The sequence below is a fragment of the Falco peregrinus genome, chromosome 1 (genome assembly GCF_023634155.1).
Source record: "Falco peregrinus isolate bFalPer1 chromosome 1, bFalPer1.pri, whole genome shotgun sequence".
Lineage (NCBI taxonomy): Eukaryota > Metazoa > Chordata > Aves > Falconiformes > Falconidae > Falco > Falco peregrinus.
This window is the reverse complement of record NC_073721.1, coordinates 60,142,497-60,157,770: the sequence shown is the minus strand read 5'-3', so window position 1 is coordinate 60,157,770 and position 15,274 is coordinate 60,142,497. Positions and strand designations below refer to the sequence as shown.

General features: G+C 44.1%; 1 protein-coding gene across 6 annotated transcripts in view; it reads left to right on the top strand.

The window, feature by feature from the left end:
- Positions 1-15,274, top strand: part of AMBRA1 (autophagy and beclin 1 regulator 1) — a 135,635-nt gene that overhangs the window by 53,837 nt on the left and 66,524 nt on the right. For 5 of the 6 annotated variants that reach the window (XM_055806626.1, XM_055806629.1, XM_055806652.1 and 2 more), the window contains 2 exons: positions 694-777; positions 1,314-1,414. In XM_055806626.1, coding sequence (XP_055662601.1) covers positions 694-777; positions 1,314-1,414 — 185 coding nt within the window. The remainder of the gene's footprint in view (positions 1-693; positions 778-1,313; positions 1,415-15,274) is intronic. The other variant, XM_055806639.1, reaches the window with a different exon arrangement.

Genomic DNA, 15,274 nt, shown 5'->3' with positions numbered 1-15,274 from the left:
GTTGCACTGCCACCCTGGGAAAGAAGACTTTCCCTGTGTCTGCTGTAGGGCAGGAGTTGTTAGACCCTTTCTCCTCCTTCCCTAAGGCTCAGACATTTATTGTGAAATAGAATTAGGGGTTTCTGAGGAGGTATGGTTTCGTCTGATACCATCTAACGTTTCTGACTTCACTGGGAAAGCTTGTGAAAAGTGAGATTATCTTAAACTGTGATGGTGCTTAAACTGGACCTTGAGAGAAGGAGCGCAAAATAGTAGTCTGCAGATTATGCTCTTTTGTTCGCATTAATGGAATGAAAAAGCGAAACTTAACAAATGTGACTAACAGAAAGTTCTCAGCAGGACTATGCTGTGCTTGCTTTTGCTCTCCTGGTCCAAATTCTAAGGTTTCTCATTTATTTGCTCAGGTGCTGATACAGATTCATTTACTCTCTGTGGTTTTGTTGATACTTTTGAGACATTGTCAAACAGTGAAGACAGTGGATATTAGGCTGCCCATATGCAAAAGTGTCAGGAGCCATTGGGACAGTAAATTGTATCAATCTGGAACATTAGAAGCACATGACTTATGCAAGAGAACTATTAAATCTGTGCCATACGCTGGATGACTAGGTGATGTTGTTGGGGTTTTCTTTTCTTGGAGAATGCTTTATTGCATAGTATTTTTAATGTACAGTAATTTTCTTTCTTTTGCTGAAGGGACAATGGAGACCGATCCAGGCACCGAGCTCCCCGAAATGCCCGTATGTCTGCACCATCGCTGGGGCGCTTTGTCCCAAGGTAAGGCTTTACCTGTAAAAGGGTATGGAAATCCTGGAGGTACCCGTTGCAGTACAGCACTCTCGTGATTTCAGAGGGATTCCTTTTCTTGCACGGGGCTGCTGTATTCTGGATTTGCAATTTCTGGGACCTCCGAGATGACATGTCGTTATGATCAGCTCATCCTGTGACATTTGAAGGACAGCATGTTAGTGCTTCTTACCTGCAGGTTAGGGCTACGGTCTGAAGGCAGAATAGGAGGAAAAAATAATCTGGTTGGAGATTCTCAGTATGACACGCTGGTTTGAGATTAGGAAGCTATTGTGGGAAGTAAAGGATTTGTTTAATGCTGATCTTCACAGGCACGTTGATCAGAGGAGGATCTATTCTGTTGTTTGAAGCAGTGAGGTGGTTGGCTAAGCAGAGGAGTCCAGTCTTCCCTTTACTATAGTCTACTTTGAGGAAACACAACTATGCCAGCAATTGCAGTTGCTGTCCAGGGCTGTAGTATACTGGGATGTCTTTCTCCATGTAAGCTTACCTGCTTTGTTTTGCAGACGCTTCTTGCTGCCAGAGTACTTGCCTTACGCTGGGATTTTCCATGAACGGGGACAGCCTGGCTTGGCCACTCATTCCTCTGTCAACAGGGTTTTGGCAGGTAATGAGATTTCCTTGTTTGCAGTAGTCATGTATATTAGTGGTATTTTTCTCATGAATCTGAGCAGAGGAGGATTGATGAGAAACAATCAAATTCCGACTTCTGAGGTTCTATTTAAGTTGTCTGAAAGAAGAGAAAGGACTGTTGAAGTGATGCGGTGAGCTGTCATTCAGGTGCTTGGGCATTGCAGATTCCACATTTGACGTATATGTATGGGACTGTCTGCATGAATTGGGGAGGGGTGCTGTTAACAGTTCTCCTTTTTGTTTAATTTTATCCCCTGTTCCTAAATGTCTTTTTGTTAACAACTTGACAGACTAATGATCAGCTTGCTGCAGGTCCTTCTAATTGAATTATAGGGTGCCTTGTTCGTGTTCCGGCTGGCAAGATGCATACAAGGCAATGCGGGATTCAATTAGGATCTTAATAAGTGCATATTAAAAAACTCAGCTGCCACCACATACAGCACACAGGCATTTGGGAGCCTTAAAGGGCAGGCGGAGGTGGGAAGGGAGGTGGAAGGAAGAGGGGGAGTATGGCGCACTGGCAGTTCATGACTGAGATGGTTATAGCTGACACGTACTTTGAGGGTGGGTCTTTTTTAGCTGGGTCTGTGTTGCTCTGTAATTAACCCCAGTGCAGGGGAGACATCTTGGAGCTTGGAGGAGGACAAGGGATGGTGTATGGACAGGTAGGTCAGGATGTGGTCCCTTCCTTCCTGTAGGTAATCACAGGACCACCACTGAAAGGAAGGAGTGCTAAAAGCTTTCTCAAGAGGTTGCAAGACCCTTTACCTCATCCTAAGGCACTATCAACTATGCCTAAACCATTTTGGACAGGATTTATCTAACCTGTTCGTAAGAGTCTTCACTGCAGTTTTCCCAGCTGTTTTGGGGTGGAACTGTTGTTGGTTTTGCATGGCTGATGTCGTATGGCAGCGGCCTTGTCTTCGATTGATAACGGATTTCTGGCATCTCCCGGACTTTTGTTTCCCTGGACATTGTGGTTTGAGTGCATGGTTCATAGACCTTGCTGGTGCAGTAGTAGCAAGAGCTCAGCCAAAGGCTAGCCTCCAAAGCTTCTCTGCTTTTTTTTCCCTGGGGGAAAGAATGGAGCTAGCCTATAGCTTTAGCTGATGCGTGTACTTTCCCGTGCTTGCTGCCTGTGTGGGCTTTGGCTGTTGGCACGTGGAAACAGCACACTGGCAGATAATTATTTGCTGCCAGGCAACACTGCAGAACTCTTGTGTGGCCCTGCTTTGCTGGAGACACCTGCCTTCAACCCTTCTCCAGCCCTCCTCACAGTTTGCCTGTTTCTTAGTGGCTGGGAAACAGCCTGGCTTTTTCGCCTTGCACGTTTTAGGGAATTTGAGCCCCAAAATACACGTGTTTGCTGTTTGTTGTGTGTATGCCAAGATTAACAAAAGAAGGCAGAAACTGTAATCATGGGACTTTCGAAAAACAAAATCAGTCTTTTCTGCGCGGAGCTGTGCTGAGCCCGCTTAAGGCGAGGTGTGTTGGCTCCTACAGTGTTGTGGAAGCTCATACTGGAATAGCTGGGACTCCACAGTAAAGGCTTTTATTGACTTAAATATTAAATTAATTTTCCTGATACAGCGGCTGCTTGTGACGCATCATTTTAATACTCTGTTTATTTTAGTCTGTACCTACACTTCCAGCTTTCAAAATGTTTCTTGCATCTGTGCTCAAAAACATGTTAATGTGTTGTAGAAACCAGGAGAGTTGAAGCTGTAAATATTAGGTGGAAGCATGAAAGATGAGAACTAGAAAATGAGGTTGCAGTTGTGGAATACTCAGGATTTCTTGTGTTCATTATGTTGGTCAGCAGCATTGTAATTTTCAATATTTTATTTCAGAGGTATTGAAAGTTGCATTGCTGATAGTATGCTTTCCTTTTTAGTCAGCCTGTGCCAAGGCTTATAGTAGTTCACTATCACAGTGGAAAAATCTCTGCTTGAGCTCAGAAGTACTTTAACCCTGGCTGGGTGGTCGTGGGTGAGGTTCCCCGTCTTGGCTGAGGGAACAACCAGTCATCTGTCTTCCTATTAACACAGACTAATCTAAGCTTGAGTGCCTTAAATTGCTTCATCCTTCTATGTATCCAAACTGTCATTTTTGAATTACGTTTAAATGCATAAATGCCAAATGTATTTCTTATGTAACCTCTACAGCATTTGAGAAAAAGATGCCTTTTTGAGAAAAAAACCCTGTATTCCTAACCTGACAGCTTTCTTAAAAGTGACAATAGACTTCTATGGCCAAGTATGAGTGAGAGCTGTTGTCTGGGAAAATATATCCAAGTACACTTCTGCTCTTGTCCCCTGCCCCACCTACTGCTGTGTGCTGAGAGTAAGTCAAAGCAGCAGATGGGGATCTTACGGGTGTGTGAATTACTTTGGTGTAGTGACTAAATTTCTTAATGCCAGAGCTCTTGCTGTCCATGTTTACTTTCAGCTCTCTGCTTTACATGAACAGCTTTCTGTTTAAGTATCGTTCTCATACAACTGTTACAGGCAGTAGCTCCATGCTAGGGAAGACCGCCTTGTGGTAAAATTCTTAGAGATGTCTGGTTTAATGAACAACTAAAAATTACAGGTTATCTAAGCAGACGGGCTAGTATGGCAGTGCAGTAGGTTTGGCAGAATGACTCTGACATGCCAGGCAGGGCTTAGGTCAGGATTAGAGTCCTTGGTACCAGTCAGGGACTGGTGGCCATCCCTGCACCAAGGCGCTTCCAGGCAAAGTATAGGAAAGGTGGCAACAGATGGGTAGAGTAGGTGGAAGTTCAGGGGGAGAACGAAGCGATACTAGTCAACATGACAGACAGAGATATCTCCATGCCAGCAGCCTGATTTGCATGTAGCACTGCAACAACAACAACAAGTCCCAGTAGCACCTTCCTGCCCGACTTCTCATCTACTGGTGCAGTTTAGACCTATCAGCTGATACGATAACGCTGCATCACTGTGCTTTCTGTCACCAAGTAAAACACCACCTGAAAATATATTACATCAACATTGTTACCTTTTAGCGTTCAAACTTGTAATCACACCAAAAAGTGTTGGTAGTTTGACAAGTTATATTTTCCTGTAAAGTCTATGTTGATTGGCAGTAATTACACTGTCCTCCTTTAATCCTTTATTAACTGAGTCTTATATCAGCTTTTTCATTATTTTGTCTGGAATCAATGTCAGGCTGACAAGACTGACATATCTCATCCTATTTCAACCTTTTAAAATACTGGTATAACACTAGCATATTTCTCAGTCATCCACATTCCCCTTTTATTTCAAGACTCATCAAAAAGCCTGGGAGTTGGTTCAGCAGCTCTTCTGTAAGGTTCTCGGTGTGGGGGCTGGAAGCTGCCCTCCGGGCTCTCCATGGTGAACTGCTGGAAGTGGTGGGGTTGTGGTCTCCAAGGAAACATCCATGCAGTGAAAACTAGTTGAAGTAGCTGTTTGCTAAAGTGATGATGAAAGCGGTAAATACCTTTTGGCTTCTTGCTCGATAGGACTGGCCGATTGCATACAGCAATACAAGTGGAATACGGCATCTTGGGGCAGTTTCAGTCTTCTAGGCTCTTGGGTTCTCTGCCATTTGCATTTTTTTTTTTTTTCCTTTTTCCCTGTGCTTGCCAGGAGATACCAAAGAGTTGTTCTGTAGGATGAAGTTACACCTTTTGTAACGGAAGCTACTACTTCTACAAAGTTGGGCATTGTTAACATGCCTGGCTCTGGAGGCAACGAACACACAGCTCAGTGTTGTGTTTACCACCTCCTATGGTTGGGGGGGGGGAGGTTTGTGTTCTACTTTAATATTTCTCCCACTGTTTTGTGTGTGGATTTTTTTGTTTATTTGGTAAGTTTGCTTGTTTATTACTTACGGTTTGGTTTGCGGATATTTTTTTTTTAAATAAAATTCTCTTTGTCCTAAGTCACGTTGTGAGCAGGACACTGCTAAGTAGTTTGAGGGCCAAGTCATGGATATTTTTATTGGCATCTGGCAGTAGGCAGATGTACACTTTAACATCTTTTTAAAAATCAGTAAGTACATTTTTTAAAAAAAATTCCACTTCATTGCCACTGAAGTGCCTGTGACCTCTTGTTCGCCTATGTGAACTTTTCCTTTAGGCTTTATAGTAATTGACTACTTCAGGATGGACAGAGACATGATGGTATGGTGGAACAAAGGCGGCTTTAGTTTCAGTTCAGTGGAAGCTCAGAGGAAGAAGAAAATCAGCGTTTGCCAAGGAACTTTGCGGGAGGCTTTAAAAATTGACACAGATGCCAGTTTGTTGACACTCCTGCTACCCAGCAGCAGACCTGCATGTGAAATGTTACTGGCTGATGACAGTTACGTAGCTTTGTGAGATGCTTCCGTCTCACCTGGTTTTGTTTTAATGGGCATCGGTTCAGTTATGTGCATCACAGCAAACAAAATATTTTTCCTTGCATGAACACAGATCATGTTTGTTTGTTCTGGCTTTGCCACCAGACTTTTTTTGTTGAAATGCAATCCAACACAGTTGCTTCAAGTCTTCCATCTCACGGGGAGATCCAGACTCAGCATGACTTAAGGGCTGAGTGGTACAACACTCTACATGTACAGTTTTTGAGTGATTTTGTTGCTATTTCAGGGTAATAGATTCAGATCAGAGACTGAATGCTTACATGGGTTCAAAGAATGAGCTTGACATTAGAGATTTTTCCATAGCCCACGCCTATTCAGAATATGTTCTGCCACAAGAGTAATGATGGTGCAGCTTTGGATATCCCTGCTGGGGTTGCCCAACAAAGCTGTCTGTGGCCTTGCTGCATTGGCATAGGGCTGAGGCTATAGGTGATGCTAAGAATCAGTTGGTAGCCTGCCTTTAATTGGGATCTAGGACTTCAAAGTGTAATGTTCAGCTGCTGTTTTCCCAAAATCACGTAAGCTATCCCATTCTTCAAAGCTTGGCTCCTTGGGAGAATTCTAGGTTGCGTATCTTCCAGTGAATTTCCGTGCTTCAGGCAGAAACTGCTAATGCACAATTGTTAGAGCATTTGAAGTTTCTTCAGGATGAAAAATCAGTTAAGACGGTGGATAAATGCTGGTCCTTCTGTGACATGAAGATTTGTTTGTATATGATAGTTCTCCTAATCAGAATTAGGGCAGTTAGCTCTCAGTGGTCCAAATTTCGAACGAGACCCGCTAGCTGAAGTTCCTCCTGGTGCACCTTCCCGATCTGTTGATCACTCTAGCTGTGTTTAGGGCTAATGTTCAAACACAAGTGAGTGGCTCTAACCTAAAGCCAGTCAAAATGGATGTTGACGAGCCTGATGCATCCAACTGATAGAGTATTGGTTGCTGCTGCATCTAGAATTAGCCCAGTAACCTTTCACTTCTGCTCTAATAATGAAAGTGATAATGATAAGAGGCTGCTTTGTTGCCTTGGAAACCACATTGCAGGCAGATTCTACAGTTCCTCTGGCGTTGCAGGTGTGATTGCCTCCTGTGCCCCAAGTCGTCTTGACCTAATCCTCTTCTGTTGGGTACACTGTCAGTGAGCTGTGAATTCTGTTCTGAGATGCTCCCATCCTTCAGATGTGCTCATGGTGATGTGCAGCTGTACAGAGCAGGACTAAGATGGCTTGAGAGCTCCAGAAGGCCGGCAAAAGTTGATAGGAAAACACATCTCTGTAGTCTCTCATGTACCCTTGTTTTTCTTACTATTGGTATATATGTATTCTCTGGCAAGGCTTTCTGAGAACTGAGTGTTAGTTTTGAGTGTGTACCTTCAGCTGTCCATCACTGGCTTTTTGCTGTTAGCTTGCCTCTGCTTTTTCATCGAAGGCAACTACGTGAGTTTGGATTAGTATCCTGATCTAATCCTGCTTTTCACAATAGACAGACCTGGAGGAACATAGCCGTGAGGGTTTCTGTACAGTGTGTTTCTGTTATAAATCTGTGGGTACTGCTTAATATGGAAATATGTGAGTCTTTGAGTAACCTCATTCTCTGTGGTCTTTCTGTGATCTATGTCGGTGGACACCAGATGACGTAAGAGGCTTAAAATATGCCTCAGGTGCTTCTGCAGCTTGAGAGCTATAGATATCTGTCACCTTCATCCCAGACTTCAGAACTGTTTATAATTTCTGTGTAAGTGCAGCCTTTCGTGCAAAAATATAAGGAAGAAAAGAGGCAGTAGTGTTGAGCTGCAAAGGCACAAACTCATTACAGTCGGGACTGGAAAGTGCCTTTATGGAACTGACGAAGAGGTTTCCTCAGAGCTGTTGGTTTCCTCAACATGGTGCTTAAGCTTCTGAAGACAGTAGGATTTTGGAAGCATGGAGAAGACTTTAATTGTGTGACATCATCTAATTTAAGTGTTCACTTACAAAATTGCTTTATGTGTTCTAATAACACACTTGCAGTCTGTGAGCTTTCATGAAGGTTAGCTGCTGGACCTCAGCTCTCATCTGCCTTCGCCCCCTCTCCAGCTGCTTCTCTCCTAGAGCAGCTTTCAGCTAGGAAGGTTTTTAATGTTTTTTATGTTGCTGCTTGATCATAGTGGATTGTCTCATAAATAGAATCTCCTGAAAGTTTGGTGGTGTAGATGGATTTGATGAAGGCAGAATAAATAGAGTTAACTTCATCTTAGATCCATTGTTGACTTCTGCTTCAATAGATTCTATAGCTGTTGCTACAGGGTTATACCACTTCATGGCTCTGGTCAGAAAGTGAACTTCTTGGCAAACGTTCTTCAAATGAAATACCACTCCCAGAAAGTAGAAATCAGTTTATTATTGCTTAAAAAACCCACAAGCCTAGAAACCAGCTGGCAATACATAACTTCTTTGTGGCTACACGAGGATTGGATAGCTGATCTGCAGATGCTGCGTTCTCCCTACCAGGTCTCTTTATAGTACATCAGTCATTTTTCACTGTATTGCAAGACACCAGTGAGTTTGTTTTTTCCGGCTCTGTGCTTTAATTGGCAGTCCAGCTGCCCCTTTTCTTGGCACAATGGAGGCTGATAGGTATCTGATGTCGTTAGCATTTGAATTACCTACAGGCCATCTCTTCTGAAATAGGAGTCCTGTGCAAGGACCCCACAAAAAATCCTAAGCTGGGGGGATCAGTTTTGGTGCAGATAGCATTTAGTCTGAGCTCAAGTGGGTTTGGTTCTCCTGAAAGCGGATGGTAGGTGGTGTTGAGAGAAAGCCATTAACATGTATTTATGTGATGGAAAAGATTGTATGTTTTATTTGCAGTTAGCCTTTCCCTCCCATCCCAAATATCAAATTCTGCAGTGAGAATCGTTGCAGTTACTCATGCACATTTTGATGTTCACTCCTGCTGTACACTGTTGCATACAAAAAGCATAGACAGGTAGAAAACATCAAGAGTACTTTGTGTGCTGGAATGGAAGAACGTTAATCTGGCTGGCTGCTTATAGTGCCCTGCTTGCTCTATGCCTCTGTTCACTTCTTCCATTTAGCAGAACAGGTGCTCTGTGGGCCCAAGCACTTCTCTGTTGCCAGCTACGGACAGATGCAGCTTGAAGTCTTCGGTTGGGACGTTAAGCGTGCTAAGCACTGGAGGTGGAAGGGCAGAGGGAATGAACATGCATCAGAACCCTTGCGAGATGATATCCCCTATTTGATTCTAGAGATTAGAGTACTCTCAAGGTTTGAGTGACTCAAAAACCAGTTTAATTTCAAAGATAAATTTTAATATTTTGTGTATCAATTTTTTTATACGGAAGGAGCTGCCTCTTCACACCTGAGAGCTGGAGATGGTCCAAAAGACTCTTGAGTACTGCACGATAAAAAATGAACTTGAGTCACATTAGTGCTATTAGCACTCTAAAGCCCGCTTTTGCTCAGTCCTTGTTGTTGCTGTCTCCTTTATGCTTTTGCAGCTCAAGCCGTAGTTCATCTCAATCTGCTAAATCTGGGGAATGTGTTAATTGAGAGGGATGTGAGTCAACTGGAAATAAGAATCCACAGCTATATGCACTGTGGGGGGTATTTACGCTGTAATTTTGGGGGATTTGCCTGGGAAGGCTAAGCTTCCTGTATAGTCAGCAGAGAAAAAGAAGCTTCTGCTCTGATTCATCACCTGAAGTGAGCTGAACTTAGGTGCTCTGAATCTTCTGTGGAGCTGCCAGTATGTTTATCACTCATTGTATAGGGAGCTTTGGAAGAGTACCTTTCTGCTGTAAATACCTTAGATGCCTAAAATTAGGCAGGTTATGTCCTGTCCTGACAGCTGAGCGCAGAAGGGGTGATGCCTAGAAGAGGAGCCTGAGCAGAAGGGATGAAATGAAAGCTGCAAAGGTGGTATAAAAACTAAGAAAGCAAGAACTCTGAGAGAAGGAAAAGCAACAGCTATTTGGTTTGTACGGAGGGTGTTCTTTCATGTGTGCTTTGCTTCCAGAAGTAAACACTACTTGGCAGAGGCTGTGCCAAGGCAGCATAGAGCTTTACTGTTCATCAGTGGTGCTGACTTGCTTTATTTTCTACATTTATCCTCTGAAAAGGTAGAGCTGCTCTCCACCTCTCCCCCTCCCAGCACACAAACTCTACCACTGTCTGCAGCAGGTAATTAAGTGTTTTTAGGAGGGGCTGTACCCTTACGCTTTCCCTGTTTCTGTAGCTTTGTTTTCTAGGTTTTATTGAGATTTTCTTAAAAAACTTATTCTGGACTGCAAGTATTAATGGATATTTTGAGACTAATCAGACAGCGTGTGCTTAACTCGCTGCTCAAGATAAATGAGCTCTGTGTTATAGGGATTTTGTTTTTCTTGTTTCAGTCTGTGCAGTCTGAAGCTGGTACTGCCACCATCATTCAGTGTGCAGCGCTATTGCAAATTTAATTCTGCTAACCAGGAGTAAGGAACTTGGTTTCACAGTGTGAGTGAGCGTGCCTGCTGCAGGAGCCCTTTCTCGGACTACATCGGTCTCAGATACTCAACAATAAGACTCACGTGACTTCCTCCAGTGTTAAGCTTCTCAATGTTTATGCTATGTTGTGCAGTGCTGTGATCTCTCTGTTAATTTCTTCCCCTTCCTACTCTGTCCCTTCTTGCTGTGTTATGCATTGATGTGATGGACTGTGGACCTGTCAACAACCTGTATGTAGCAGAGCAGGCAAGAAGCTCCAGTACCTGAGCAGAAGCTGTGCTAGATGTGATACGAAGACTTGTTGTAGGCGTACTCCTTGTTGCTACTCAGTGCTGTGTCTTTTCTCTATTTCATACTCAAAGCAAGGCTGCAGGACTCAGCAGGCAGGGTTTTGAGAGGTTATTATGAGAATCAAAACGTAATGCCTTGATTTCCTACATGCAAGATGGTGATGCCGCAGGTTTGTTGATGCAGCAGAGCTTTTGGCAGCCGTTTTGCTACTCCCGGGTGCATTTAAAATATTGTTTCTTGTGCCTCACAAACATGTTAGCTAAGCAAATGCATGAGTACTGTAATCCAGTTTTATTTATAAGTGAATTAGCCTTATGCCTTGTAACTCAATGTTTTCTGGATCTTTTATCATGCCCTTGCTCTTTTGGTTTCATGACTCAGAATGGTTAAAAGGGGCCCACTTTGAGCGTGTGCAGATAAATAAAGAAGTACCTACAGGACAGCATTGTGGGAAAAGCTCTTCAGGAAAGCAGACTTTGGCCTGTTCAGGGATCTGCTTGGGGCCAATACATACTATTTCACATCTTCATTCATCAGCTGGGTGATGTACCCTCAGCAAAACTGGGAGGAGTAGGTGATGAACCAGAAAGTTGTGCTGCTGTTCAGAAGGACTTTCAGAGGCTGGGTAATGGGCCAATGAATCTCATGAAGTTCAGTGAAGAAAAATGCCAAGTCCTGCACCTGGGGAGGGGTGACCCTGTCCACCAGTACAGGCTATGGTCCTACTGGCTGGAAGTAACTTTGCAGAAAAGGACCTGGGGGTCCTGGTGGGCAACAAGTTGAACATGAGCCAGCAAATGTGCCCCTGCAGAAAAGGTCAGCGGTGTACTGGGTTGAATTAGGAAGAGCGTTGCCAGCAGATTAAGGGAGGTGCCTCTTCAGCCCTGGTAAGGCCACATTTGGAATGCTTTGTCCAGTTCTGGATCTGCAGCGCAGGAAAGGCATGGACGTACTGGAGTGAGTGCAGCAAAGGGCCACAAGGTTGAGTAAGGGCTTGGAGACTCTGACTTGAGGGGGGAGCGTGCTGAGAGAGCTGGAACCGTTCAGCCTGGAGAAGAGAGAACTCAGGGGTGGATCATGTCAGTGCGTTTAAAGAACGGAGGGAATGAAGACGAGAGATCCAGGCTCTTCTCAGTGGTGCCTAGGGAAAGGACAAAAGGGGGTGAACACAAACTGAAATTGCATTTGAACTGAAGATATATTTTTTATTGTTTTTTTTTTTTTTTTTTTTATTGTGAGAGTGGTCAAAGGCTGGAAAAGGTTGCCCAGGGAGGTTGTGGAGTCTTTTATATTTGGATACATCCAGATTTGACTGGAGGTAGTCCCTGGTAGCTTGCTGTAGTTCACTTGGCTCTGAGCAGGGGGGTGGACTAGGGTGTCTCCCGACGTCCTTTGCACCCACAGTCTTCAGTGATTCTCTGAATTGTATGAGTGCACTGGAGCACTGACATGATGTTTGGGTTTAGTGTAGGTGAAAATGGAGTTTGTAGTTGAAGCTGTGTTAAAGGCTGTATTTCAGCAGTAGGGACAGCTGCTTCTGGTTGCAAGTAGTGGTGTTATCTGTTGTAAAACCTTGTGATGGCTGTTACTGCAGAGGACTTGTGGCTCTTTCAAGGTTTGTCTGAGAGAGCGGATGTTACTGGAGAATGCTTTGTTTCTAGCTTTCCATGAGGATGCTTATTTTGTGCAAAGAGTCTCATTTCCAGTTCCTTTTCGGTAAGCTAAACCGAAAACTGAAAACCCCTCAATCACCTACTTGTGTAGCTTAAGTGTCCATAGAAAGCGTTGGTGTGGATCAGCGGCTGTGCGTTATGAGCATAATTTACAGTTTTGTTTGGAAGTGAGATTAGCATGAGCGTAACTTTTCTGATGAGAGTGAGTGCAGACCGCTTTGTTTTGCAGGATATGCTTGATGAGGTCTGAGGTGTCAGGGGATTTTTGGCTAGTATCTGGAAATGTGACTGCACTGAGATTAGCAGTAGTTGGAAAGATCTGCATTTCCTCAAGCGTGCCAGACGCTGTGACTGGCTGCATTTCAGGAGTTGTGGAGATGTTTGCGCTACGCTGTCCTTGGTTATGCTGCCCCATGAGAGAAGTTTGTTAGAGAAATGTTTATGACTTTGTCCTCCACATGAGAAAGTCCTGTTAAAGGGTTAAGAGGTCCCAAACACAGAGCCTTGAAGTGCTAATTGCACTTTTACCATCATGTTTCCCCCCAAAGAGATGATGGTGGAGCTGCAGGGTGATTGGTACCAGCCCCTCTACATAGCCTACTGTATGCATTTGTGCATCTGTATGTTCAAATGGGAACAGAGTGGTACTCAAAGCTTTGAATTAAGCCGAAACAATAGGGAAAATTTTGACAGTTAAAAGAAGCAGTTTTATGGGATGACTCTGGACCAGAGGCAAGAGTTTCAAACAAGCCAACAGTTAAGTACTCTTAAAAGCCTGGAGTTCAGTGTTGCCAGTCCATTGCTGTTGGCCTTTCAAAGAACCAGGTGTTTGGAGTCTGGGGTCAATCCGCTTCTGTCTGTAGGCAGTAAAATATGGAGTGTGACGGTGGCAACCTCCAGGGTTTATTTGGAGGGCAGATCTTCCTGCAGTCACTTCATTCCCAGTGATGACGCAAGCAACGGTGTGTTGTGGGTGGGGGAATATTCTTCCAGCCCAGAGTGAGCTTACATACCTTGGGACAAGTAATTTGCGGTTTGTGAAGGCTTGTTTTGGGCAGAGTAGTGACTCTGAATATGCCTTTGGGGAGTCACACGTGAACTAAGGGAATGTGAATTTCTGTCATGATGGCATAGCTTTAAGACCCTGTACAGGCAGGCAGTACCAGGGAGTATGAAACTGTTGTTATCTTTGTATATGATCTCATTAATGCCATTCCAGCTGGTGCGCAAGTCCATGTGTGACTCTTGTGCCCACACTTCAGAAGGGCTTAAAGTAGCTGAGGAGGAATCAGCTGAGGAAGACTTGAGCTGTAGTATGATATAAGCTTAATGTACTTAGCTAATCAAAGTAGTAGTAGGTAGTCATAGTTGCTTCATTGGTCTAGATGTATCTCTGTGGGTGAAAAATTTCTGATAGAGCAGCCTTTAATTCAGTAGACAAAAGGCATGGAAGGGTGCACAAGCTGATGTCAGACCCATTTAGACTGGAAACAAATGGCAGATACTTGAGTGGTGGTGTTAGGGGTTGGTTGTTTTTTTTTTTTTATTTCCTGAAATCGTGCTGCATAAAGTTCACCACTTAAGGTAGCTAATTGCTGAAACAGGTGGGTTTTTTCTACTATAAAGAGCATTTAAATGAGCAACATTGTTGCCTGAGCTCAAGGGGATGTTTATGAGCATAGTACAAGTTCCACAGTTCCTCGTAGATGTGCAGAAGTCTTGATGTCTTCAGTGGTCCCACAGGAGAGGTCCCGCTAGCCGTTTGCATCATGTCACAAGTTGCGGTCTGTTCCAGTGTCACGTGATGGAAGTGAGCACTGAAACTGAGAGAGCTTGTATATCATATTTGCCGACGCAGACTGTCCCAATAAGCCTTTCTTTGTGCTGGTGGCTAGGAAGCTAAAGGTGGCTTCGAGATTTAGAAAGGCATTGGAGAGAGATGATGATGATGTTCTTAAAAGTGAAGGGTACAGGCTGATGCCTTTTGTGTGCATTGTTAAAGCGATGAATTTCTAGATATCATTATATCAGAAGGGGTAAGGCTTTGCAGAAGTGCTCATCTCTTTGTGGGCGGTGAGGGCCCCTTGGGGACCTGTCTCTTTGTGGGTGGTAAAGCTCACTTAGCCATAAAAGTATTTTCCCACAGCTTGCTGCCTCCTTTTTAAAAGGGGGGGGGGGGGGGGGGGGGGAGAAATAATTAAGAAGTTACCCACGCTCCAGAGCGTGGAGAGGAGGCAGGGACCCATGTGATCTGCCACGCGGAGGGGTGGGAATTCTTAGCGGCCTGCCGTGTTTGGCTGTCACCTTTGAAGAGAATAGCCGTAATTTTTGCTTATGTGTTTTACATGGGGGAGAACCTAACACCACCACAAAGCAAACCCTGAGCCAGATTTGCTACACCCCATATAGAATATCTTCGTTAATGCTTTTATAGCCACCCTGGCATCAAGATGGAGGAAGCTCTTGCTGTGGCAGCATAGTTGTATGTTGTATAAGGCACCTAGTAAGGATGCTGCATACTGATCCCCAGCTCCCGTTCCCAGGTAAATAGGATTGTACCATTGGATCCTTCTGCTTGCTGCCCTGGAGGGGTTTTTTTCTGTAACTGAGCATTAATGTATCAATCTGTTACGTATACAAACTGAAAGTTGTTGCTAGCTATTAGACTCTGCAGTAATAGTTTTCCCTCCACGGAGTATCGTTACCTCAGCTTGCTGTGTTGGTTTTGTGCTGCTGGCATTCCTTAATTATGGGGGAAGATGTATGGGAAGGTACTGTAAGGTTAGTCGCGACACTCTTTTGGAGTTACACTTTCGACTTGTGGATTTGCTCATCCCACATGGGTTCACTTTACCTCTGTGTTTTACCTTAACGTGAGCCACACTGAGAAATTGTCCCCTTTTTTCTGGAGGCTGGAGAAGTTTTGGGACATGCCCTTGGCAAGGGCAGAGCCTAGGGGAATAAGTTTAAGCTGTGGACTTTTCCCAG